The 27,027-nt window shown below is 35.7% G+C and overlaps 1 protein-coding gene across 2 annotated transcripts in view; it reads left to right on the forward strand.

The window, feature by feature from the left end:
• The window catches only part of Mtpbeta (mitochondrial trifunctional protein beta subunit), a 241,179-nt gene that overhangs the window by 181,428 nt on the left and 32,724 nt on the right, over nt 1-27,027 (forward strand). For both annotated transcript variants that reach the window (XM_090391842.1, XM_090391841.1), the window contains exons 12-13: nt 10,595-10,682; nt 20,743-20,817. In XM_090391842.1, coding sequence (XP_090247968.1) covers nt 10,595-10,682; nt 20,743-20,817 — 163 coding nt within the window. The remainder of the gene's footprint in view (nt 1-10,594; nt 10,683-20,742; nt 20,818-27,027) is intronic.

The following is a 27,027-nucleotide window of genomic DNA, read 5'->3' on the forward strand; positions in this document are numbered from 1 at the left end:
ACATCACCAGAGTTAAAGATCAGTACTATCAATAAGAAGCCTAAATGGAGCTAGCTGAGGAGTTAGATAAGTACCAGATCGACATTATAGGGGTGACTGAAACAAAAAAGACAAAAACTGGTGAGATATTTCTGAGCAATAAATACAAAATGTTATATTCAAGAAATGACAATCAAGGAAAAGAAAGAGTAGCTATAGTATTCAACACAAAATATGAGGCTAATCATCTTGAATGGTAGGCAGTCTCAAGTAGAGTGATGTGGGCAAATATGAGAATGGGGAATTGGACAATGAGACTTATTTGTGCATATGGTGGACTGTCATGGCTTAGTAGAACCACACAAGGTTCTACTAAGGTAGAAGTGGAGGAATTTTTTGATGCTTTCGAAAAAGCAACTGACACAATGGAAAAGGAAAAGTTGGTCCTTATTGGGGATCTAAATAGCAGAGTAGGAAATGATTGTCAGACATACAAAAATATTTTGGGAAAATTTGGAGAAAAGAGCAAACCTAATAATAGTGGCAAATACCTGTTGGATTTCTACTCAGGACATGGACTGGTTATTACTAACACCATGTTCCAACATAAAAATGTGCACAAATTCACATGGAGAGAAGAAGCAAGGAATAAGAAAAGTCTCATTGACTATGTTATTGTTGATAGTGATGTTTTCTCCTTGGTGAAGGACACCAGAGTGTACAGAGGATTTGAAATCGGAAGTGATCACTATTTAGTCTTGAGCAGGATAAAATCGAATTTCATATTGAAAAGAATAACATGTAAGAAGGTTTTAAAGCAAATAAAAGTTGAGCAGCTCTCAGATGTGAACTGTAGACTAGAATACACAAAGATTATTGAAGAAAAAATGATTGAGTTTGAGAACTGGAACCAAACCCTTGGAGATTCAGTGGCAAGTCTTAAAGAAAACCCTGATTGATTCAGCCAGAGAGGCATGTGGTGAGGTAGTCTGCAAATATAGAAAAATCAGAACTCCATGGTGGACACCGGAAGTTAGAGGCAGTGAAGGAAAAGAAGAAAGCATATCAAAAGTTCCTGGCAAATAAGTCTGCTTAATAATAATAATAGTAAGTACTCTATATTTCTGTTCAGGGCATGGAGTAGTCATTATGCATGGCATTATACATGTCCGTAAGGATATGTGCATTGCATTATGGGATACTAAGGCAATTGATGTGAAGTCATTAGCGTCTATATATGAGTTTCCCAGTCATGAAGTTATAAATTAAAGATGCCAAGAAACCAAGAATATAATTTCTTGGCATCTTTAATTTATAATATAACTAAGTGAAAAACTTTCAAAACTCCTCTCTCTTTCGCACAGGCTTTCATGCTCTGCAGCCTGCGTCTTCCATAAATACTTCTATGGCAGCTGTTCATCAGAATTGGCATCAATAAATCCCCCACCATCTTGCAAATCCATCCAGATGCATGCAGCAACTAACCAACACCCTCCCACAGTTCAACTCCAAACCCACAAAACAGATTTCTCCTCTTCTTTGCTTATCTCTTCTGCTACTGTCCTCTAAAAGTTTTTGACCAAATATCTTTCCCAAGGAATACAACGTGCAGCTTTTTGAGTCAAATGTGAATAAGTTCCTTATTGCCCATTCATGGTATTAGCATACTATGGTTGACCAACCTCTTTTAGATGGGTTCTCCATAAAAATAAAAATTACTTTGATAGATTGAATGAAACAAGCAGTGGTAGAGCATATTCAAGAAGAATGTAATATCAGCGATATTGATCAATATTTGAGGGATAAAGAGCCATTAGAAATCTAAAATGTGGTGAGCCAACTGAGTAGATGATATTCAAAAAGAAATGTTCAAATAAAAGTTTTACAGTGGCTACATTCATAATTCAGAAGGAATGGTCAGAAGGTTGCATTCTGGTTGATTTGGGAATAAAACAATGTGAGAATCAGAGAGGGGTTCCCTGCTTAGCATCCTTGGTAAGATAAATGTAAGCATACTTGGAAAAAAGGATAATAAAAATTGTGGAAGCAAAACTTGGAGAAGAATAATCCATGTTTGATTAGAAATCATGGCGATTTTTTATATTAACTGCATGTCTATAATGCAACAGTGTCATGTGTGGGGAAAAGTGGTCATAGAGAAAAAGAAATCTAACAGTTGGGGAAAACAGTATAGGAAGGCTGTTTAAAAGAACAGAGATACATGTAATGAAAAAGATTATAAAGAAGTTGGTTCAATGTGTTTGAAGTTGAATTGTGTATGGATGTTTAGCAGTGATTGCTCATGTTTTTACATGATTAGAGGAAAAGGGAGGAATGCTAGTGGTTATTTCATTGGAGGGATGCCAGTGAAAATACCTTTAAAAAGTATAATGCAGAAACAGAGCACCTATTAGAAAGGAGTCTGTGAGAGAGGGGTCACCTATTTAGGCACTTGGCCTCTCTTCTGTATGCAGTCAAGAATTCATAGTGTGGTTTTGTGTGCACCACTCCTGTATGTGAGAACAGCATTCTATGGTTGGTTGGATTTGAGCAAGGGAGGGTTTTTTTTTTTTTTTTTTTTTAACAACAACAAAAAAAAGAGTATCAAATCTTTGGGGGGGGGGGGCTGAGAAAACCATGAATGATATGTTTATGCTGGACTAGATATGAAAGTCAGCCCAAGAAGAGAAAACTGATCTTGACTATAATCTGAAACATTGTCAAATGTAAGAGGATGGGGTAGGTGGAGTAGGATTTTATTTCAGGTAATAAGACAGGACTGTGTCAGAGTGTTGAAATTTACTGGATGATATTCACCCAACTTGAGAATCGTGAAGATATTAGTATTGAAGATCTTGAAGCTGGAATCATTTGAATACTGCAAGATTTCTCATTTGAAGAATGGGAATGGTATAATCAGCAAAATTGTATTGAAGTTAAAGAGAGAGGTCATTGATTGTGCAGGGAGTAAGATCATTGGCATGAGTACAGAATGCTGGAGTAGTCTAGCATTGATATGATAAAAAAATATGGTGAGAGGAAACTGCCATCCAATCAAACAAGGTAGAAGGGAGACCATGAGATGTTGAAGACAGGTAAATGAAGCAAACAAATGAAGACAACAAAAATAGACAAAGAAAGGGAAAATAAGACAAAGAATATCATGCAATAGTGATGCCATGTGTCTAATAACCATTGGCTTGGGATATCAGATTTGACAAAATCACATGTTCTTCCCTTCTTAAAGAAGGCAGCATGCTTGATATAACTGTGGAAAGTTGAGGTCAGTGGTGGTGGTCATAGAGGATGCCAGTTGAGGCAAGATGAATAATTGATATGGTTTGAATGTCAGGTTCATGTCACTGATATTAGTATTGTGGCCCTTGATGTTGTAAAGTTGATGTGGAAGTTTTTTTTTTCCATTGAATTTTGTTTAGTTAGATTTTCTTTGGATTTATATAAATTAAAGATGCCCAGAATACCCAGGTGTAAGCAAACAAAGTTTGCACCTGAAGTAACTTCAAGACTGAGCAACTTGTATATAGAGACTAATGACCTCGTATCACTTGCATTAGTATCCCATAATGCAAAGCACATATTCTTTAGGACATGTATAATGCAGAAACAGAGCACTTATTAGAAAGGAGTCTGTGTGTGAGAGAGGGAGAGGGGGTCACCTTTGTGTAGTGGGAAAGGTCACTACACAGACTGGTTTCAACTTTTATTGAGGTCTCATAAGCAATATTTTTGTTGCATTGTTAATATTTTATTTTTTGGTAGTTTTTATGGGATTTTATTTTTAACCACAATCACTCTGCAATATGATACACTGACTTCCATGGTAGTAGAATATTGGGAAAATCTATAGAGCATGGGTATACAGTTGTCCCTGCAACCAGCAGCAGGATTGTTTTCCAGCTTGTCAGGAAGGTACCCCCCCCCCCCAAAGTATTACCAACAGCTTCTATCCTGTGTACACTCAGAGGGTTGGTCTGTGGAAGCTGTTTTCCTGCTGTACCCTGAATTGGAGGAAGTGCTGGTTTCTTAGTTAATTAATTCCGGTGTGAAAGCATGCTCAGCAAAGTCATTACCCAAGGATCTGTATTTAAGTATTTTGGATCAGAAAAGGGGCAAACAATAAAGTGCTATGGAAAATTATACAGGGTAATATATAGCCTATACTTAGGATATTAGTCAACAGTTAGAATTGAAGAATATACATGAATATTGTTTAATGTAAAATCATGTGTTGAGGCAAAGGTTCATGACATTTGCAGTTATTCATCTGTATGGATGAAAGAAAGTGGCATTGAACATATATCAAAATTGGAAATATTTAACATATCTCTTTACTTTATGCAGATGATTTTATATCCCAAATTAAATCCATTTCAAGTCTTTAGGACTGACCAAACAGAGGAATTGCTATCACAAATTTGATATGAAAATGAGCCTAAAGGAAAAGCTGGTCAAAGATTTAAGTGACTAAATTGGAATTAATCGCTGACATAGAAATGTTTTAGCAAACTTTTATTGCTAACTTTATAATCTCTAATGAACTTCTATTCAATGTATGGATACTCATTACTAACACCATAGTCTGAAATAAAGATATGCATAAATTCACATGGAGAGAAATACAAGAAATGAATGCCTTATTGGCTGTGTTGTTTGTGATATCTTCATACTCATACAGGATGCAGCAGTCTGTAGGGATTTGAAATAGGAAGTGATAAATATTAAACTGATCAAGCATTGAACAGGATGGAAACATCACATCGAAAATAAAAATATATAGAGAAGTTTAATAAAGAATCAGTCTGGCAGCTTTCAGAGGTGAAAGTTTTAAATTAACAAAAAACTAATTTATTTATTTAGCAAAGTAAGTTTGCAACAAAGTTATCTGCAAGACTGGAGAAATAAGAGGCAGGTCTAGAGAAGAAGAAATCTTGTTAAATTCCAGGCAAAATATTAGCATGTATTCTTATAGAATACAGAAAAAAAATGTTATGGAGATAGAAAAATTTTATGGAGATTATTCAGAAAGCTTACAATTGGGAGAAAGAGTACAGTAGAAGAAATCAGAGATGAAAGGTGACTTTTAAAAACAAAAGAATAGGATATTCTGGATATTCTCCAAGTAATTTAACCATTTTTCTTCAAATTATTAACACACTCATCTCTAGCTGTGTTTAGCAAATATACCACATCTGGCAGAGACTCACTGCTATGTACCATCCTTTCTGCATCAGGCAAGCACATTTGTAGACATCTGTCAGTATAGTATATGTGTATTTCTTACTAGTTTCAAGTTTTTCAGTAGAATTTCTGTTTTATTTATGAACTGTCTACATGTTATAGAAAATATTTCAAAAGCAATGTTTTTTTAGAGTATAAATACAGGCAAACTACAGCTTATGAAAGTTGACGTGTTTATTAGTTGAATGTTTGTAAGCTGAATTGATTTTTTTCCTAAGACGTATTGTTAAACTTATTAATGTATCGTTATATTAATAATAATGTATTTCTATACCTGGAGGTCTTTCTTAATAATAATGTATTATTATTAATACATATAATATATGGTCTCCCTCCAGAGAGTCAGGGAGACCATATATTACATGCACCAGCTATCATACTTATTCTTGAATTCATTCACGCTCCTTGCATTCACAATATCCAATAGTTTATAGTGGATTCTGATTATAGTCTTTTAAAAAAACAACTCTGCAGGAAGCAAAAAGAATTCTTAATGTAAACTTTTGTTATCTGATATTACAGTGAGTTAATACACAAATATCATCAATCAAGGATTATTAATAATATTATTATTATTAAGAAAGACCTCAGGGAGGCCATATATTACATGCACCAGCTATCATACTTATTCTTGAATTCATTCACACTCCTTGCATTCACAATATCCAATGGCAATCCATTCCAATCACTTGCCACCCTATAGCATAAAAACCTAGCCTCACCCCATTCTTAGCAGCATTCATTCTCTGTTTTCAAGGATGCTCTCTTGTCCTTTCCCTGCCCTCCATAAATATTCCATCAATTGAAATCCTGTATGACCCTTTCAGAAGTTTGTAAGTCTCAATCATATCATTCCTTTTTCTCCTGTTTGCTATCAATCTTTCTTCATAATCAATATCCTGCAATTCTGATATCATTTTTAACACACTCTGCACTCTCTACAATATATCAGAATCACAACAGAAACCAGGAGACCAAACCGGCACACAACACTCCAAATGAGTTCTTATCAAGGCCTTAAGAGTCAAAATGACATTATTATCTTTACATGTTAACATTTGTTTCAGCATTGAAATTATCTTTTGAGTTGTATTTGCAATCTTTACTACATGACACCAGAAATTCAACTTTTTATCTACTAACACTCCAAGATCTCTAACTTCATCAGTTTCTTCAAGCATAATCCCATCAATATAATATGAAGTGGAATATCTAATCAAGCTGAAGTGAATGACTTTACATTTACTAATGAACCGACATCCATTTTCCCATGTTCACAATTCCAGCCTATTCAAATCATTCTGCAAGTACTGCATATCAGCAGCATTCCCGATTACCCTACCTATCATCAGCAAATAGCTGTATGTCACTTGTCAAATCCTTCCCAATATCATTAATGTATAGATTGAATAACAGTGGACCAAGCACTGATCCTTGTGATATTCCACTCATTACCTTAAATCTTGCAGACTTACATCTCTCATATACCACTTTTTGATATCTGTCAGTCAGCCATCCTCTTATCTACACTAATATTCTATAATCCAAACCCATATTCTCTAATTTGTGCAACAGTCTACCATGCTGTATTCTGTCAAAAGCCTTAGAAAAATCCAAAAATATCATGGTGTATCCATTCACCTTATCTAGTTCAATGGTAACATTGTTATAGAATGTGAGCAAATTGCTAAAACATGACCTTCCCTTAGTAATGAGCAACCCATGTTGCTCATTGAAAAACAGATTCCTCGTCAACCCATTTCTGAATGCAAGCCCTAACCAATTTTTCCAAAATCTTCACTACCACTCCTGAGATACTAATTGGTCGATACATTGGTCTATGCAACACCCCTATGCATTGGAATTACCATACATTCTTTCCTTTCCTGCTGAAACTTCTTTGTTTTGAGACCCATATTAAACAGACTGGTCAAAGGAATAGCCAGTTCAGCTGAACACTCTTTTAACACACCTGCCACTATCCCATCGGTCCCTTTTACTGAATTCTTATTCAGCTTGTGCAACAGCTCTAATATCTCGTCCTCATACACCTACAATTCTTCATCCAGTGAAAAAGTAACAGTGAGCTCAATGTTGTGTACACCAGGTTGATAGCTTTTAACAAAATGGGAACTCATTAGTTGAACAGCTTCTTCTGCATCTGTATTTCTCACTCCATCTGCATTTAGAAGAATTATTCTTTCATATTCATTCTTTCTTTTAGTTGCAGCATATTGATAGAATTCTATCGATTGTGGCCTGTCTTTAGCACGCAGAGCCAGTTTCTTTTAATACTCAAGCTTAGCTTTCTGTACAACAGTTGTGACTATATTATAGCCTGCTGCTGATAATTTTCATAATGCACATCATCCTTACGCAAACGGTATTCCTTCCACATCACCCTTTTTTTTTTTACGAATCTCTTGCTTAATAAAATTACACATCCATTTGACTCCTACCATATTTATTATTCAAACCCTTGGGACACACTCTGATATTGCATCATTTAAGTATTGTTTAAATGCTTGCGCTATCGGTATTCTTCCCATCCATCCATCCATCACAACCAAATAGTATACTCCTCAGTTAGCCATAATTTCCTGCTTTGTAGTTCAGCATGTAACCTTTCCTGAATGGAACATTCAAAACTTAGTCACTTCCCAAGTGTAATATTTATGAAGTCTGCGGCATTGTAAAATATAGTTACTTAATTTCTTTATAGTTTTGATTGTATACTTCGAAATATATATTTATTTATCTTGTTTATTTCAACTCACTTAACTTATTATACTTAACAGTTGTGACTCCTTTGTTCTTAATCTGTTGCCTGATTTAGTCTACTACAGTTAATCCTTTCTTTCAATTCAATCCCCCTTTTCTCAGTGTTGTAACTATGCTTAATCACGTGCACGAAATTCTATAACATAGGAATTACCTCTGGCTGGAGCCAATTCCTTTGTCTAAACAGTAAGCGTTTTTTATATTGATTTCTGAAAATTTATTTATTTATTATGACTGCACCATCAGAAATGGCAGGTAAGACTTAAATATCCTTCCATTAGAAAAAACACTCAGCAAAGCATGGAAATATCCCTTACACTTATCACTATATCAAGCAATGCAATACTCTAATTTTCAGTCATGGCTACTTAACTCCCTAGGTCACACAGGTTCATTTTTTTTATGAGAAGTGCATTGGTGTATAGGAATCAGGCAAGTTATTTGACAAACAAAGCAATTTATTCATGCTAATTAAAGTATAATAAAGCTAACACTAAGCACACAATATTTTTCCCAACTCTATACTTCTCAGCAATATTAACTTAGATCGTAAATTATCCAATCTAGTTTAACAATTCTCCTTTAAGTAAACAGAGTAAGGTAATATTTGTGCCTACACACAAGTCATACAAAATAACAGACCTACACATAATATACTACAGGTAAGCTTAGACAATAAATAACATCATACACATTAACTTTCACCTTGTAACAATGCTATTTTATCTCACACAACTAAGCAAGTTATTTCTCAATGATTAGCTAATTGCCTTCAGTCCTGAAGTAATACTAACCAAAAAAACAGCTAGAGCAATCTGCCACAATTTCTGCCTCTAGTTAAATCACATAAAATAGACCTTACTTGGTATTTAGTCATCTAGTCCACATCAGTAGATCCTTGAGATCGTTATCATCTTCTTCCTTCCAATATTGCATACACACACGGGCACTGTTTTCCGATATCGACGAGGGCACTTCTACAGGTGGAGATCATCAGGAACCTTGGTGGCTGGAAATCTGGAACTTACTTTCTTCACTGCATAAACGACTCATCTCACATCTTAGGGCATTTGTTGGCTGGAACAGGGTCCCTTGACCTAGAATCGGCAGGACATACTCGAACTGGGAGCCGGAACAGAAACTGGGCAAAAACAAATCTTTCCAGTGACGATCATCGAAATGACCTCTCCACCTAAGCACTCTTCTACCTAACTATGACTGACCTTCTCCGCAATGAACCCTCTTCATGACGACTGACCTTCCTTGAAAAAACTTCTCTCTCCGTGTGTCGCTTGTTCCCTTTGCTCTGTCGATGTCTCCCCCCTTTTATCTTGCTCAATTGACCCTGGGTCTTGCTACTATTTTATTCCCCTGGGTATTCATAGAGGTCTTTCCCCCCCCCCCCCACCTTTTAGGTCTGTGCGTTAAGGCAGGAAACCCCGTACATTCTTGACCGTGTGTGTGTGTGCGATGGCCTTAGGTCTTATTCTTAATCCCGTCTGGGATATTTCTTTGTCTTAACAATCTATTGTTACAATTCATTCAGACATTTTTTCTTTGTCTTTTGTTGTTGTACAGTAAATCAATAGTTAATTATTAACCAAAATTACAAGTATGTAAAAATTAATTTGAAGTCCTAAGTAAAATCAGTATAAAAAGAATCTAATCTAAAAATTCTGTCTATACAAGATTTTACACAAGTAAGTACTGCATGATCACTGTCACCAACCAGAGGCAGAATAGTTACATCTGTAACTGAAATGTCCTCTGACATTATAATCAAATCTAACACTCTTTGACCTCGAGTTCCTTCCGTGACATGCTGTTTGAGGAAGTTGTCACACAACAGCTCAATAAATGCATTTTCATTCTTCTCATGAGATTATTCTACTGCTACCCAAATCAATATTTGGATAATTAAAGTCTCCCATTATGATTATTCTTTTTGCGCTCATCTTGTGTGTTTGGTGATGCATTTTTTCATCACTAGCAACTGATCTACCAGGTGTGTAACAAGACCCCACTGTGTAATTGATCTTGTTAGATTCCACCTGACACCAGATGGCTTCAAACTCACTGCTACATGAAATACTGTTAGTAGTAGTAGTACTACAATCATAGTTCTCAACTCTAACTGGATTCAAATCATCCAATATATGATTAACAGCACACACACACACACACCCTCCTGTCTATCCTTCCTAAAAATAGTGTACCTTTTATACTCGATACCAGTTAGTATGTCTGATTCTGATAGCCAGGCTCACTAATGCCTGCAATCTGAGGTCCCAACATATTGACAACAAACTCTACTCCTTTGTTTCTGATACTCCTAGCATTTGTATACAGATATAATCTACCTGCATGTTCTTTTGTATACTGTCTGCAATCTGCATGACACAGTTGAGCAACTTGCAGATCTCTGTTCTTCTCTAGTGCCTTATACATATAGACATCTTAATAAATGCTCACATAAATGTTCATATGCATTATAAGACTTTAAAAAATAATTATTTACTTTCTGTAATTTTATACATAAATGATTTTATCATTTCTTAATTTTTGTTTGATTTAGACCAGCATATGCCACACCTAAAGTACTGGAAAAAGCTGGACTTACTTTAAAGGACATCAGTGTGTTTGAATTCCACGAAGCTTTTGCTGTAAGTATTATTGTAATCCCACATGAGCTATTGCAACTTTTCTGTGATTCAATTTTATTTTGCATTAGATTCTTAACTGTACTTTGCCGGCCTTAAATTGCACATACTGCAGAATTTGAATTGTGTACTGTTGTCTTCTTCCACAAGCACCACTAATTTTAATTGATTTTGTATCCCCTTTTGACTTAATTTTTGTAATATCAGCTCATATCGGTATTCAGTAAATGCGAATATGTCATCAAAATGGTATTCTATCCATTTATTTTTAATATCTTTTTAGATATTTGAAGCCAGAACCATTGTACACCTAGTTAAATAAACATATCAGAACCTTGATATATAAATACTCCACACATTTTCTTATGTGGCTAAAAATAAGTGAAAGCCAAGTTTTTACAAAAACATGAAAATCATTAACAATAAAAACGTGTATTCGTGTATGTATCATCAAAATAATTAGGCATTAACCTTTGTACCATTTATTTTTTTCAAATCAAAATTGATAACAACTGCAGGACAGTTAAAATAGAACATTTGAGGTTATCTGGTGTGAGATAGAGGTCAGCAGGACAAAATATACAGTTGGATGCTGCTATAGACCAGGGGATGAAAAAGATGATGGAGATAGTACGCATCAGCAAATAGACTCAATGAGTGGAGGAAAGGTGAATATTATGGGGGATTTCAACTTTAGGAATATAGACTGGAAGGAGGAGAGGACACATGGGAGGGACAGCATGTGATGGAATATTCTAGGGGTTCGAGAGTGCTCAATCTAATAATTGCACCTGCTACCCACGTTACCACCCATTGGTGAGAGTGATCAATATGGTCTTGACCTGAGAGATGGCTAAATGTGTGGAATTTTCAGTTAAGATGGCAACTATGTGAAATTACAGGCTGATAAGGATGACAAGCTTAGGAGATTGCTGGCATTGATGCCATGGCATGTAAAACTGCAAGGGCTGCAAATGTTGATAGTGCATGGAAAGTGGTAAAGGAGTGTTTGAGGGAGGTAATGACAAACTGCATTCCTAGAGTCAGGAGAGTAAATCAAGTGGGAGTTAAATGGATGAATATCATCATTAAGCTGGAGCTAGAAAAAAAAAAAAAAAAGAAAGAAAGAAACAATTGTGGATGGAATTTAAGGAGAAAGGTGACCAGCAAGCACATGAATAGTACAAAGCACAGGCCAAAAGAGTAACTAGTGTGGTAAGAAAGGCAAAAGCAGAGTATGAAAGGAAGTTAGCAATGCAGGCTAAAGATAATTCCAAACAGTTCTTTCAGTATGCTGCAAGTAAAAGAAAGAATGTATATGACAGAATGACTTTAATGAATGCTTGGTCACCTTTCTCTTTAAATTCCCTCCACAGTTAGGAGGTAGAGAGGTAACTGAATCAGTTGAAATGATAAAATTACTAAATGACCACTTTGCAAGAGTATATCATCCAGATGGTGACATTGCTGGAATGAGAGAGCCAAAGGCTTATATGGGAACTGAGGTAAATGAAATGGAGGTGCACAGCATGTTACAGAACCTTAATGTGAATACAGCTGTGGGATTGGGTGGTATACTAGCTCTAGTTTTATTTGAAGTGACAAGGGAATTGTCAGTATCCTTGACCATATTGTTTAATCTAAATCTCAGCTCTGAGTGAATACCGAGGGGTGGGGGGGAAGTAGTTCCATTGCATAAAGGAAGCTCCAAGACTGATATAGCAAATTACCCACCAGTCAGCATATCAGGAGTTGTCAAAGTATTGAAAAAGTTTATCAAGAGCAAAATACAGGAATGGGTAGATGGAAATGAGATAATGTATGGGGGGAACAGCATGGTTTTGTGAGGGGTAGGTCATGCTTCAGTAACTTGTTCATGTTTTATAATACAGTGATAGCTGAGTTCGATAAAGGTGGGTTTACAGTGATACTGCTGGACTTTGCAAAGGCTTTTGACAGGATACCACATGGAATTCTAATTAGCAAACTGCAACACATGGGGGTGGATATAGGATTGGTGAGATGGATAGGAGGGTGGTTGATGGAGAAATATCAGAGAGTAGTTTATTCAGAAGTAGAGTCCAAAAGAAGGCCTGTGATTAGTGGCATGCTGCAAGGTTCTGTTCTGGGACTTCTACTGTTTAATTTGTTAGCAATGTAGGAAAGTATCTGAGAGGAACTGTTCAGCTATTTGCCAATGATGCAAAGTTGGGTAGAGCAATAGTTAATATAGATGTCAAAATTTTGTAGGATGATTTGGATGGATTGGCAGACTGGGCAAAGGAGAATGGATGTCAGTTAATTTGGCAAAGTGTAAGGTTATGCATTTTGGGGTGAGGCTGTATAGCACATTGGTGGAACTATACTCCAGGAAATTGACGAAGCCAGAGACTTGGGAGGGTTAGTGTATTGGGAGTTAAAGTTTGGGGGGGGGGGAACATAAGTGGCTAAAAGCAACTCATCAGATTACTTGGCAAAGTGTAAGGATTACTGAAGAATACTTTGCCGAGCAGAGGCAAGCAGGTTATTGTTCCTCTTTATCAAGCATTGATAAGATCCGATCTTGACTATTGCATGCAGATCTGGTCACCAGGTTTTCTTGATGATGAGGAGGTGGAGAGGATCCAGAGGCAAGTGACCAAGATGGTAGCACGTCTACGGAATGAATCTTACAAGAACAGGTTGAAGATTTGTGGGTTACAGAAACTGGCTGATAGGTGGAAAAGGGATGATATGATTGAGATATGCAAATTACTGAGGGATTTTTACAAGATTAATTCAGAGGAAATTTTTCAGAACAGGTCTGGTGGTGGGAGAACTAGGGACCATCCATGGAAACTGAATAAGAGGTTAGTTAGCAAGGGTGTTAGAACCAGGTTTTTTGCTTGGAGAGTGGTGAAAGAGTGGAACAGATTGCCAGAGCCTGTTGTGGGTACCATGACTAGGAATGAGTTCAAAGCAAGTACAATAGATACTTTGCAAATGTTGGATAGTTCTTGACGATGTTTGGGGCCTCCCTCGATGAGTCTGAGGACTCCTTGGAGTTGCCCATAATAGTAAGAGTAACTTAGAGTTTGGCATTCCTCATGTTAGAGCAACATATCAGCAGTTGCACTGCCCTCTGATACCATGTAATTATTAGTACCTCCCTTAGTTTGCATCACACATAGTACAAATAATGTTATAATTAGTCTATGTATTAATCTAAGAACATTATATGGATATTATCTGATTTTCACCTGTTTTACATGAATCAATGAATGATATAGAGAATTGGTGCATAATGCTGGATAATTTAATTTTATCTAGTTTAAATTTCATGTGTAAATTGTTGAACTTGAAAGGAATAAATCTCACTTCATAGGTATGCAAAGCATGTTTGTTAAAAAAAAAAATAATAAATAAATAAATAAAAAAATAAAAATAAAATATATTCATTGAACACACAATGTGAATGTTGTCATAGTTGTCCAGTAATATTTGTGTTGGTGGCAATTATTGTTTTGCTCTAATATGTGTTTGTTAAACACAATAACTTCTTTCTGATTAATAATCAGAGAATAGAGTTTTATTATGAGGAATTGACCTTCTTGTCAGAAATCACTGGGATTGGTGATGAATTTTTGGACATTGCATAACTCATTCATTTCGTATGGTGTTTCAACGGCCGTGAACCCCTTTTTACAGGGAGGTACAGCACCACCTCATTCCTCCCTATTTTTATCCGGGCTCGGGACTGGCATAGCTGACAATTCAGACTTATGGCTGGAGAGATTGTCTTAAGTATTCCTGACTGCGCGATAAAGAACCCCAGATAAACTGGGAGTAAAACCCTGCTGTCCATGCCCAAGACCAGCTAACTTGGCTATGGCTGAGGAAGGTCCTTAAGCTCCTCATGTCGTCGACGGGATTCAAGCCTAGGACACTCCTCTCTAGGCATATGGTTGTGAAGCACATAGCCACTAGGCTAACCTTGCGGACATTGCATAACTGGTTATGTACAATGGATGTCTTTATGTAAAAATATGGTGTGATGAAAATTGGATGTAATTTCTATTGATGACATCAATTTATGGAGAGCTTTGAATTGGAGAAATAGTTTGGGTGTCAGTAATATTAAAATTGAGAACATTACTCTTTGAAAGTTTCATAGCATAAATATCTGGAACTGGGTATGTTGAAATTTTTAGATGGGAAATTATTTCAACCAGTGTAGTAAGTGCAATCTCTCTCGCTCTCACTCTCAGTACTCGTTGAGTTTGATACTTTCTGTGGTGACATTTTGAACTGAACGTTTCATTCATAGGGAAGAAGTCTAGAGTCAGCTGTTTTGAGAATTTTAAACAGATAAGAGATTATTCACAAGTGGCTACATTGAGAAGTCAGCAGTTTTCCTATACTTGTGAGACCCATTTGCACTTGACTTCATGAGAGGGCCAATGGCTAGCTATTATTATTATTGAGAGAGACCTACAGAGAGTTAGGGACTTGTTGAAAGATACCACAGACTATACACACCATCTGTCATACTTATTCTTTAATTCATTCACACTGTTTGCACACACAACATCCAATGGCTATCCAATCCAATCACATACACCACCCTATAAGAGAAAAAAAAAAAATCCATCCCTCATCCCCTTAGTGGAATTCATTCTCATTTTCCAAGGATGCCCTCTTGTCTTTTCACCACCTCCATAAAATGAAAAATTCCATCAACTGAAATCCTGTATGCCCCTTTCAGAAGTTTGTAAGTCTCAATTATATCATCCCTCTTTCTCCTGTTTGCTAGTGTCTGCAGTCTACAAATTCTCAATCTGTCTTTATAATCATTATTCCACAATCCTGAAATAATTTTTAGCATGCACAACAATATCAGACTCACAATGGAAACCAGGAGACCACACTTGTGCACAATATTCCAAGTGAGGTCTTATCAAGGCCTTGTAAAGAGGCAAAATGACATCCTTATCTTTACATGTGAAAGTTCGTTTCAACATTGCAGTTATCTTTTGAGTTGTATTTGTAATCACTGCTACGTGGCCCTGAACTTCAGCTTGCTATCTACTAACACTCCAAGATCCCTATTCTAGCCTATTCAAATCATCCAGCAAGTACTGCATATCATCAACATATAGCCTATCAGCTTCTTCTAGCATAATTCCACCAATATAAAATAACATTGGATATCTAATCATACTGAAGTAAATGACTTTACATTTATTGACATTGAACTGACATCCATTTTTCCATGCCCACAATTCCACAGCATTCCTGATTACCCTACCTGTCTTTGCATCATCAGCAAAAATAGCTGTATGTTGCTTGTCAAATCCTTCCCAATATCATTAATGCATAGATTGAATAAGAGTGGACCAAGCACTGATCCTTGTGGTACAGCACTTAAATTACCTTATATCGTGCAGACTCACATCCCCTGTATACAACTTTTTGATATCAGTCAGCCATCCTCTTATCCACGCTAATATTTTATAATCCAAACCCATACTCTCCAGTTTATGCAACAGTCTTCCATGCTATATTCTATCAAAAGGTTTAGCAAAAGCCAAAAGTATCATGGTGTATCCATTCTCTTTGTCTAGTTAAAATAGAATCTGAGCAATTTGCTAAAACATGGCATTCCCTTAGTAAACCCATGCTGTTCATTGCATAGTACAGATTCACTATCAATCCATTTCTGAATGCAGCCTAACCAATTTTTCCAAAACCTTCAGCATCACTCCTGAGATAGTGATTGGTTGATAGTTGGATACATCTTTGTGCCCCTTGTGCAATGGGATTACCATACATTCTTTCCATTCCTGCAGAATCTTCCCTGTTCTGAGATTCAAATTATATAGTCTGGCCATTTCAGCTGAACACTCTTTTAGCACCTGTGTTGATATCCCATCAATCCCTATTGCTGAATTGTAATTCAATTTGTACAACAGCTCTAATACCTTCTCTTGATACACCTGAGTTTCTTCATTCAGTGAGGAGGTAACAGTAAACTCAATGTTGCATAACTAGGTTGATAGCTTTTAGCAAAATGGCCACTCAAAACTTCTGCATCTATCACCCTCACATCATCTGCATTCAGAAGAGTTATTCTTTCATATTCATTCTTTCTTTTACTTGCAGCATATCAATATAATTCTTGTGAGTTGTCTGAGCTTGCAGAGGCAGTTTCTTTTCATACCCAGACTTAGTTTTCTGTTTAACAGAAAGGTTTGACTATATTATAACCTGCTGCTTATAATTTTCATAACGGACATCATCCTTATGCACACGGAATTTCTTCCAAATATTCATTTCGTATGAATCTCTTGTTGAATAAGATTACACAACCATTTGACTCTTATCCTATTTATTCTTCGAACTCTTGGGAAACAATCTGATATTGCATTATTTAAGAATTTTTAAATGCTTCCCATGCACTGTAGATATTCTTCCCATCCAGCAACAGATATCATTCTACTGAACTCAGTATACTCCTCAGTTGGTCATAATTTCCTGCTTTGTAGTTCAGCATATAACCTTTTCTGAATGGAACATTCATAAACTTAATCACTTCCCAAGTGAGTAATGCATGAGCACTGTCACCAACCAAAAGGCAGAATAGTTATGTCTTTAACTGAAACACTCTCTGACACTATAATAAATCTAACACTCTTTGACCTTGAGTTCCTTCTGTCATATGCTGCTTGAGGAAGTTGTTTCGCAACAGCTCAATAAATTCTGTTTTATTCTTCTCATATTTTATTGCGTCCCAATCAATGTTTGGATAACTAAAATGTCCGATTATGTTTACTCATTTTGCACCCATAGTCTCCATTTGGCGATTCATTTATTCATCACTAGCAACCAATCCGACCAGGTCTGTAACAACACTCCACTATGTAATTTATTTTGTTAGAGTCCACCTCACACCAGATGGTTTTAAATTCATTGCCACATGAAATACTGTTACTAGTACTACTATCATAGGTCTCAACAATAACTGGATTCAAATCATCCGATATCATTAGCAGCACTTCCCCCTCCTCTCCTATTCTATCTATCCTTCCTAAAAAAACTTTATTCTTTACGCTCAATATTAGTTAGTTTATCTGATTCTGATATTAGACATTAGGAAGTAAAAAAAATAAACAGTTGATGCATTTGTTTGTTGTTACGTGACTTGTTAATTTGCGAAATACCACAGGCAAAATGAACTTCACTGCACAATTAATTTTGCATGATTGGAATTGCTGGACAAATTCAAATTGCAACTGTAAGGAAATAGAAAAGTTAATGTAATAACTTACTTCGGATTAAAAATTAATAGCAATTTAAGCTGGAAACCACATATTACCAATGTCGTAAATAAAGTAAGGATTATTTTAAACAGACTTTATTACCTAAACATTTTCTTTAAATTTAAATATGCTAAAATATTATATTCTGCCTGGATTCAAAACACACTACAATATGATATATTAAGTTGGGGAGGAATCTATCGTACTATGCTGAAACCTTTAGTTTTGACCCAGAATAAAGTAATTCAAATTTTAACTAGAAACAAATATAAGGATACTGCAATGTGTAATAAATACACTATACTAAACATACTATCCCTTAGATATTTATATGCCTATAGGGTACTGCTATTCATAAAAAATGATAATGAATATAAATATCAAACAAGATGCTTTCTTTAGTGAGACATAAGAGCCTAAAATATATAGTTCCTAAAGCAAATAAAGAAGTACTACACAAACATTATACTTATTTAGTGCCAAAAATATTCACCATACCTTTAACAATAAGAAATAAAACTTACCCAAACAAATACAAAACTTGAATGAAAGAATACTTATTTTCACACAGAAATGAGGAAACTCTGTTCAGAATAATTGTCTAAATGATTGGTTATTAAAAATATCCATTTTCAGGGTGTAAAATGAAAAAAAAAAAAAAAAATTAAATGTCACTACTTTGTTTTATTTTGTTCCTAATTAATGTTATCAACTTTCTCTGTACATATTAGCATGTTTCCTGTGATTTTATTATGTTATTTATATTATAATAATATATAATATGTATGTTATATGAATGTACATATGTGTATATAATGATAATGCATTACATAACTTTTTGTAATGTTATGCATATGTTATACATGTTATACCTGGACAAGCTGTTACTCTTTAGGGTATACATGATCGTCAAAATTTTGTGCTAGAATATGAAGCTTACAATAAAATAAATAAATAAAATAAAAATAAAAGATATGTTTAAAAAAAAAGTAAATAGTGGGGTGAGGTAGAGTGTTTAGCAATCTTTTGAGATAATAGGCATTTAGAGATCACCAGCAAGCATTCAGACTTCAGCACCATCCCAACATTTCCTTAATGTTGGGATGGTGCTAACTATACATGGCCATATGTCTGTATTGCTGTAGTTTAATGGATTAAATTCAAGGTATAACTGTAAATTCTCTCATGATATATAACTTATCATGTTCAGTTTTACAAGTTTTTCTAAGGAGATTGCACTTAAAGAAATATTAATTTTGTCTGTAATAAACTTGTATTTGTAATAACTTAACCATGGGCCTTTGTTAAAATAATGTGGTAAATAACATCATTATGTAACACTGTTAGCCCATGTCCATATATGGCAATTTCAAATGACTCATGAAGTAAGACATCATCATGGTTGGATGTCAATACATGGCTATATGTGGAAGTTTCGAGAGATGCTGCACACATGCATACAATGAAAGGCCAAGCCTTTACAAGCTGAATCATTAGAAGGATTTTGTCTGAAGTTTCTGAGTCTTCTCTTACCTGAGTCCACAGCCACATGAGGTCCAATGTCACGAATCGAAAGAGAATTGTTTTAGGTCTGAGGGTTCTCAGTCATCTTCTACCTGAGTCTGCCACATTGATTGTTGGGCCATCTCGCTAGGAAAGAGCTGCACGTTGCCACCATGTTAAGTTCTAAAGGGCATAGAATAATCAACAACTTTGACAAAGAAGAAATTTGACAAGAGATCAAGAATGAGCCAGCAGAAGGAAAGGAAGGCAAAAAGGAGCACTTTCGTCTGAACAAAAGATTCATGAAAAGGGCAGAAGTGCTGAATGAGAATTTTTGTGATATTTCCAAGCAAGAATGAACATCAAGTGTGTCTGCTTCTCAGTACAATAAGATTGTGTAAGTTAACAATTGAAATAAGCTCACTCAAGGTGTATCTTAATCTCAACTGTGTATAATTAATTATTATAAGGGTACTGTACTAGAATGTGTAAATTAATATTGATTTAAGCTTATAGATATGCTTTATTTTCATTTTGTGTATGTATGACTAGCAGGATATTCTAGATTGTGATTTAACTTTATGGGAAGAAACATAGAACTAAGTCTGAATCAGGGAGAACTAAAATTGACAGACTTGTAATGCAATTGTGTGTGTGTGTGTGCACGCGTGTGTGTTAATGTTACTGTGGATCAGACTGTGTAAATATTTCTTTTTGATTTAATTAAATGGTTTGTGAACAACATGTTGGACTGATTCTATCAATGCACTATCCTAAAAATTTCAAACCTGCATAAGATAAAGTTTAAGTGATCAATAATCAAGTCATGACTAATTAAAGGTAAAGATTAACATAAGTGAGGAATGCTAACAATATCTGCTTTGTCTTTAGTCTAAAATCTTATCTCACACTCAGTGCATAGTTTTAACTGATGCAGTTGTAAAACAAATAAATTTATTAGACTATAGAGTGTGAGAACATAAGATCTAGTATAAATATAACAAATGTGCATCTGGTAGAATTATAACATTACCACTTGAAAGAATTCAATTTATTCTACTAGTTTCTCACACGCCATGATGAGTTTCTTTCACTGATTACTATATATATGCTTTATGTAAATTGAAGTATATTATCTCTAGAGGCTGTGTTTGAATTCAATAAGAGCATTCTGCTCTCTCTGAATAGTAATATCAATTAAAGTATTGCATTTTATGTTCCTTTTACTCTTATTGTTTTTAAAATACTTTTTTACATTGTAGGGACAAATACTTTCCAATTTAAAGGCAATGGATTCTGATTGGTTTGCTCAAAATTACATGAACCGCTCCACTAAGGTAAATATTTAACCAAAATGAAAAGGTAATCTAACTGACATGTCAACTGCTATATATAAATATTTTCTGATTTTAACTTTGTGTAAACAAATTAATATGGCAGCTCTTTGAATAGTCTCCTCTCACAATAAATAAATAACATATTCTGGGTTAAGCCAAAGAGTGTGTTAAGTAATTGTTTTATAGTATAGTGATGGAAAAACAAGAGGTCATCCCTGGAAATTAAAGAAAAGTGTGGTTAACAAGGGTGTGAGAACGAGGTTTTTTGCCTGGAGGGTGGTGAATGATTGGAATTGTGTGTTCTTCATCTGTAAATGAATTCAAGAAGAGATATGATAGGTATATTGTTTTGATAGTTTGGGTCTCTTGCGATGAGTCTACTGATTCCATGGAGATACCCATACCCGTAATAATAATAGTAAAATATAAATGTTTATTTAATTTGTATTGATTTTATGTGTATTATTATTTGATACAAGATGTTTAGTAATAATTTTTTTTGGTTGGTCGAGAATGTATTCTCCATTATAACATTCATCTCAATGGGAAAACCACCCCCATGAATCAGCCACCTTTTCTAGAAATACCAGAGTTGAATCCTTAAATTTAACTGTACACATTATTATTGGTGGTTTTCAGCTTTTGAAATAATATAGAGATCTATGGCCATGTTCTTTTTTACCATAGTAGTTGTAGTCAGTGTTATTAAGGTCTTGTCGTTTCATAGCCAATGCAGAAGACTGTTTTTAGACTTGGTTAGTTACTTAGTTCAGAAGAGGAATGTCATCCATTTTTCATAATTTCAAACACTTATTTTTATTGAGATTAAATTTATGGATAGAGTTCATCTGTAGTTTCATAATATTTGTATTTTCCAGTTTCATTTTCATGGTTTACATGGTTTTCACCTTTTAATGTTTAAGGGTTCCAATTCCCGCTTTCCCCAGGGATTCCTTTAATGTGGAGAATAGAGATGGCGCTTATTACTTTTTTTTAAGGAAATTAACAACATATTGGTTAATAAATAAACTTATTTACTTACTATTCTATATTTTGTGCTTTTATAGTTAATATTCACATCAATTAAAGATGCTAAGATATCCTTGTCACTCCTACAAGGAGGAATGTACAGAGTTTGCAAGAGTAAAGGGTTCTTTCTTGAAGAATATAGCAATGGCTGGATATTCTTCTTCTTTATCTCCATAATATGGAACTAATGCAGAATTCATTCTGTAAGATCTTACTACCTCTTTCTTCTTTCTTTTTGGGTTACGCAGTGGTCAGCATTCATAGCAAAGAATTTATGGAAACACAACACATGCGTTAGAGTATTTACTTTACTTAACATTAAGAAAGTAACATTCGACGTTTCGACCTTTGTATTGAGGTCATCATCAGGAAAACATACATCTATATACTGGATACAAGCCCATCACCATATTATTATTATTATGTGGTATCTTCACAGAGTCTGGAGACTCATTGTGGGAGGCCCAAACTAATTGTTATACACACAAAACCCATCATACCGTTCACCATCAAGAAACTCGCAACTAATTCTGGTAATCCATTCCACTCATTCACCACTCTCCAGGCAAAAAATTTAGTCCACACACCCCTACTAATCACACTCTTATACAACTTCCATGAATGACTCCTAGTTCTGACTATTTATCATATACTGAAAAGTTTCCTTTACATCAATTTTATAAAACTCTTTTAATATCTTAAATGTTTCTGTCATGTCCCCTATTTTCTGCCTATCAACTAAACTTTACCTTCAATCTATCCTCATAGGGAACATTCCACAGACTTGTCTCTGAATCTTCTTTAGCACCTCCTGGTCCCCAAGAAACCCAGGTGACCAAATCTGTCTCTTTTAAGATATGGTGAAATCATAGCCTTATAAAGTGAGATAATAACTTCCCTATCTTTACTTGTTAGCATGTTTTTCAACATCCAAGTAATTCTTTGAACCATTTTACCAACTTTTGCAACATACCCTCTGAACTTCAACTCTCTGTCCACCATTATCCCCAAATCCCTACAACCCAATACCATCAATATGATACATCATTCGTAACCTTTTCAACCTGAAGTGCATAACCTTACATTTTGCAATATTAAATTGATGATCATTATCTTTTGCCCACAATGCTAGTACTAATCCTGCAGGATATCTACATCATCAGCAAACAACTGAATATCCCTCTTAAATCTTTCCCTATATCATTGATATACAAATTAAAGAGCAGTGACCCTATTTTAGAATCCTGAGGTACTCCACTAGTCACCCTTATTCTCCTAGATTGAGAATGAGGATGTGCCAGTTTGTGAGTCCCCCCCCCCAATCCATGCTACTAGCTTCATATCCATTCCCATTTGCTCAAAATATTTGTAATGATTTTCCGTGTGGTATTCTGTGAAATGCCTTTGCAAAGAACAGCAGTATCGTGGTGTAGCCATTTTCTTTATCCATTTCTGCTGTCAATTTATCATACTTATATAATGTGAATAAATTACTAAGACAGGACCTATCCTTTACAAAGCAATGCTGCCCACTAAAGAGTATTGCATTCCTCTCCACTCATTATTGGATTTTACCTCTTTTCCAATACTTTAACAGCCACTCTCCTAATATATTAATTGGTCTATAGTTTACTACTTCTGTCTTGGAGCCACCTTTATGCAATGGAACTGTCTTACCCTCCTTTTCACTCCACCAGAACCCTGCCGGAGCTGAGACTACGATTGAACAACTTCATCTGAGGCAGATTCTCTTGCACATTTGCATAGTACTCGGGCTTGTCATACCATGCAGTCCCACTGCTATATTCATATTAATATTTTTCAATATACTGAACATCTCCTGTTCATCTACCTCAATTTTGATATGCATCTCTGTAACATCAGCAACTGCAAAATATCCACCTGGATGATACACCTTTGCAAAATGTCACTCAGCAACTTAACTATTTTTTTTTGCATCTTCATAGAGGCAAACTCTCAAATTATACATCTCTATCATATCACTCTTCCTAATTAACTCATAGGCTCTGGTGGTGACATTCTATATCCATCTTCATGTTCAATATTTCAGAAAGCTGATACTACCTTAATTACTTTTTTAAATCTTGAGTCACCTTCTATAATACTTTCAGATAATACTATCCCTCCAGAACTAGATGATTAAATTTAGACCATATTAGTCAAAATATGGTATATTCAGACCTGTGTACTATAGTTTTTTTTTTATTTCTCCAGTGTCCTCCTCAACATTGCTATATTTGCTGTGTTATCCTCAAAATTTCTGTGATGTAGTCCAAAATTCAGGTCTTTCTCCACTATCCACCCCCTCCACTTGCACATTATATCTACCAAATCTAAATAAATACAGTTGCATTAAGCTTCCTAAGATTTGGGAAACACTAATCATCAGAGATCCCACCTTACATTCCAGGCCACCTACAACTGACCATAGAGGGTGCTCCACCTACCCACATGGTTGGCTTAGTGTTGTGTGGTATTTGTGTATATGTTACATTAGTTTTTTTTTTTTTTTTTTTTTTGTAATCCCAAGATGTCTCAGTGACTGAGACAAAATAATAGGAAGTATTAAATTCTGTTTTAATCCTTTCTGAGTGCTGTATACAATCCATTAAGTCTCCAACATGATATTCTCCATTCCAAAGAGTAAGTGCATGCTTACAGTCACTTTGGCTGCTGTACTTTTGACAAGATGTGAGGTTTTAAGTAGTAACTAACCACAGGCACTACTACATTTATAGCAGTTTGCATCATTTGCAAGATGTATTTCAAATAACACAAGTTCAAGAAAAGATATAGGGACACATATAGAGTCCATCAAAAAAAAAAAAAAAAATTGTATACACACTTGAACTGATGGCATCTATGAACTTTTTTTTTCAAACTTGGATTGAATTACAGTAGCAATGTGTTGTATGATGTTCTCTCAAAAGATGTTGTTACTCACGTGAATACTAGCATCAACACGTGATCAGTAGGACAATCAAACAAAATAGCCAAGCTACGATTGTTATTCGAGCAACGCAAGACCATTTTAAAGTGGTATTTCAAATTTGATTATATTAGTGAAGTTCAACGACAATGGAGCTGTGAGTTTGCAACACAACCTCCAACATGCCTGAAAATTGCATATTCGTGATAAGTTTTGACCCATGGTACAGTGCGTGATGTGCACACAAAGGAAGATCTGGGAGGCCTTGCACAGCAACAAGTCCTGCTTCCTTGGCTGTGGCGTTGAAACAGTTTACATGCTCGCCACAGAAGTCTACCACACAATCTGCATGTGAGACAGGAGTTAGCAGTGCAAGCATACAGCGTACTCTTAAAACAGCTAAATGGAAAGTTTACATCCCATGATTATTACATGCAATGAATGAAGATGATCCTGATCGAAGAATGCAGTATTATGAGTGGTTTCAACACATGGTGGATGGGGATTTATTTATTTATTTTGCATATGGCTCACACATGAAAAGCTACATTGCATTAATCCTCAATATATATAAACATAATAATAGACATGTACTATAATAACACATAATACAGTCATAAAAGAGACACTCAAGAATAGACTACAACTGTATGTCTAGCCGACAGGTTTCCATTGTATGCACTTTGGGCACATTCTACTGTAATATGATCATCTGGCAGGGTGATCCACAGTCGGACCTGGGCGAGACATTCAAGCCCCATTTGTAAAGGTGGTCTGCACATCTGCCATGATTGGCGATTCTGTTAAGGGTTGACCATGTTTTCGAAGGTAGGTCAAAACCCAAAGGCTTCTGTGTTGGGTCCGCTAATTCATGGAAGTCCCCTGTTGAAGTGTTATGTCAGGACTCTTTCCACTTCTCCTTCATGTTAAAACTTGTCTCTTCAAAATTTTTCACTGTTAAGATTGGAGGGTACCTTGACTTTAGCCTATTTATTTCTAGGGATATCTTTGTGAATTGGGAGATCTTGGATTTTCATGATTTTGCTGTATTTATGTAGAAGAAAGTTGGATGTGTGGAGGTGGGATGTTGCTTAGCACTGGGAGGCAGTAGGTTGGGGTTGATTTCACAGTTCCAGAAATAAGGCATAGTGGTGTTAAGCAGAGCATCAACCAAGTACACATGGGTGCTGTTCAGCCATATGGGTATGCGATATTCAGCTGCAGAGTAAATGAGACCAAGAGCAGTGCAGTGAAAAGTTGTTGCTGAGGCACCTCAAGTTGTTCCACATAGTTTCTGCAGTATATTGTTTCGTGTTTTTAGCTTGGATGCTGTGTTAATGAGATGTGGTTTAAAAGATGGAGTTCTATCCAAAGTGATGCCCAGATATTTTGGGAATCTGTTGTAGCATAGCAGTTTGTGGTTGAAGTAGACCATCAGTTCTTTGTTAGCAAGGTTCAGGTGGAAGCATGAAACTTCTGTTTTGCTAGGATTTGGGCATTAGGTCATTTGTTAGTATATCTTCCATTGTAGTAAAGTTGGTGTGTCTGGTGGCAATGTCATCATCATAGCAAAACTTCTTAGCAGCTATATTAGGCAAATCTGTGATGTATAAGTTCAAAAGGAGGGGAGCCAGAACTGACCCTTGTGGTAATCCATTATCCAGTGTTCTTTGTTTACTTTTGTTCTTGTCCATACACGCTTGGAACAAGCAGTTGCTTAGCATTTTATGAAGATGACAACATGGATGAGGAATTTGTGTGGAAGATGGTTTAGTCTGATGAAGCACAATTTAAGCTTAATGGAACAGTGAATCAGCATAATTGTGTTTACTGGGCTCCAGAAAATCTGGACGTTCATGTGGACAAGGCAGTCAATTTACTGGGGCTCAATGTCTGGTGTGGATTGCCATCTAAAGGGGTTTAATAGGACCATTCTTCTTTGAAGGTACTGTTACTGATCAAGTGTACCTAGAAATGTAAAAATGCTACACACATCCATTTTACCTGCCATTCATGCACTTTATGGGAATGATCAATATCTCTTCCAACAAGTACACATGGGTGCTGTTCCATGCTGCACTACCACTGAGACGTGGTGCTTTCTTTGATGAGAGTTTGCAGTGATAATGGATAGGACAAAGGGGTGCAGTTGAGTTCCCCCCACGTTCTCCTGATTTAACATCCTTGGACTTCTGTCTGTGGGGGACTCTAAAGAATGTAGTGTATCATAG

Source organism: Typopeltis vanoorti, chromosome 4, assembly GCF_054136105.1.
Source record: "Typopeltis vanoorti isolate ZY-2024b chromosome 4, IOZ_Tvanoo_1.0, whole genome shotgun sequence".
Classification (NCBI taxonomy): domain Eukaryota; kingdom Metazoa; phylum Arthropoda; class Arachnida; order Uropygi; family Thelyphonidae; genus Typopeltis; species Typopeltis vanoorti.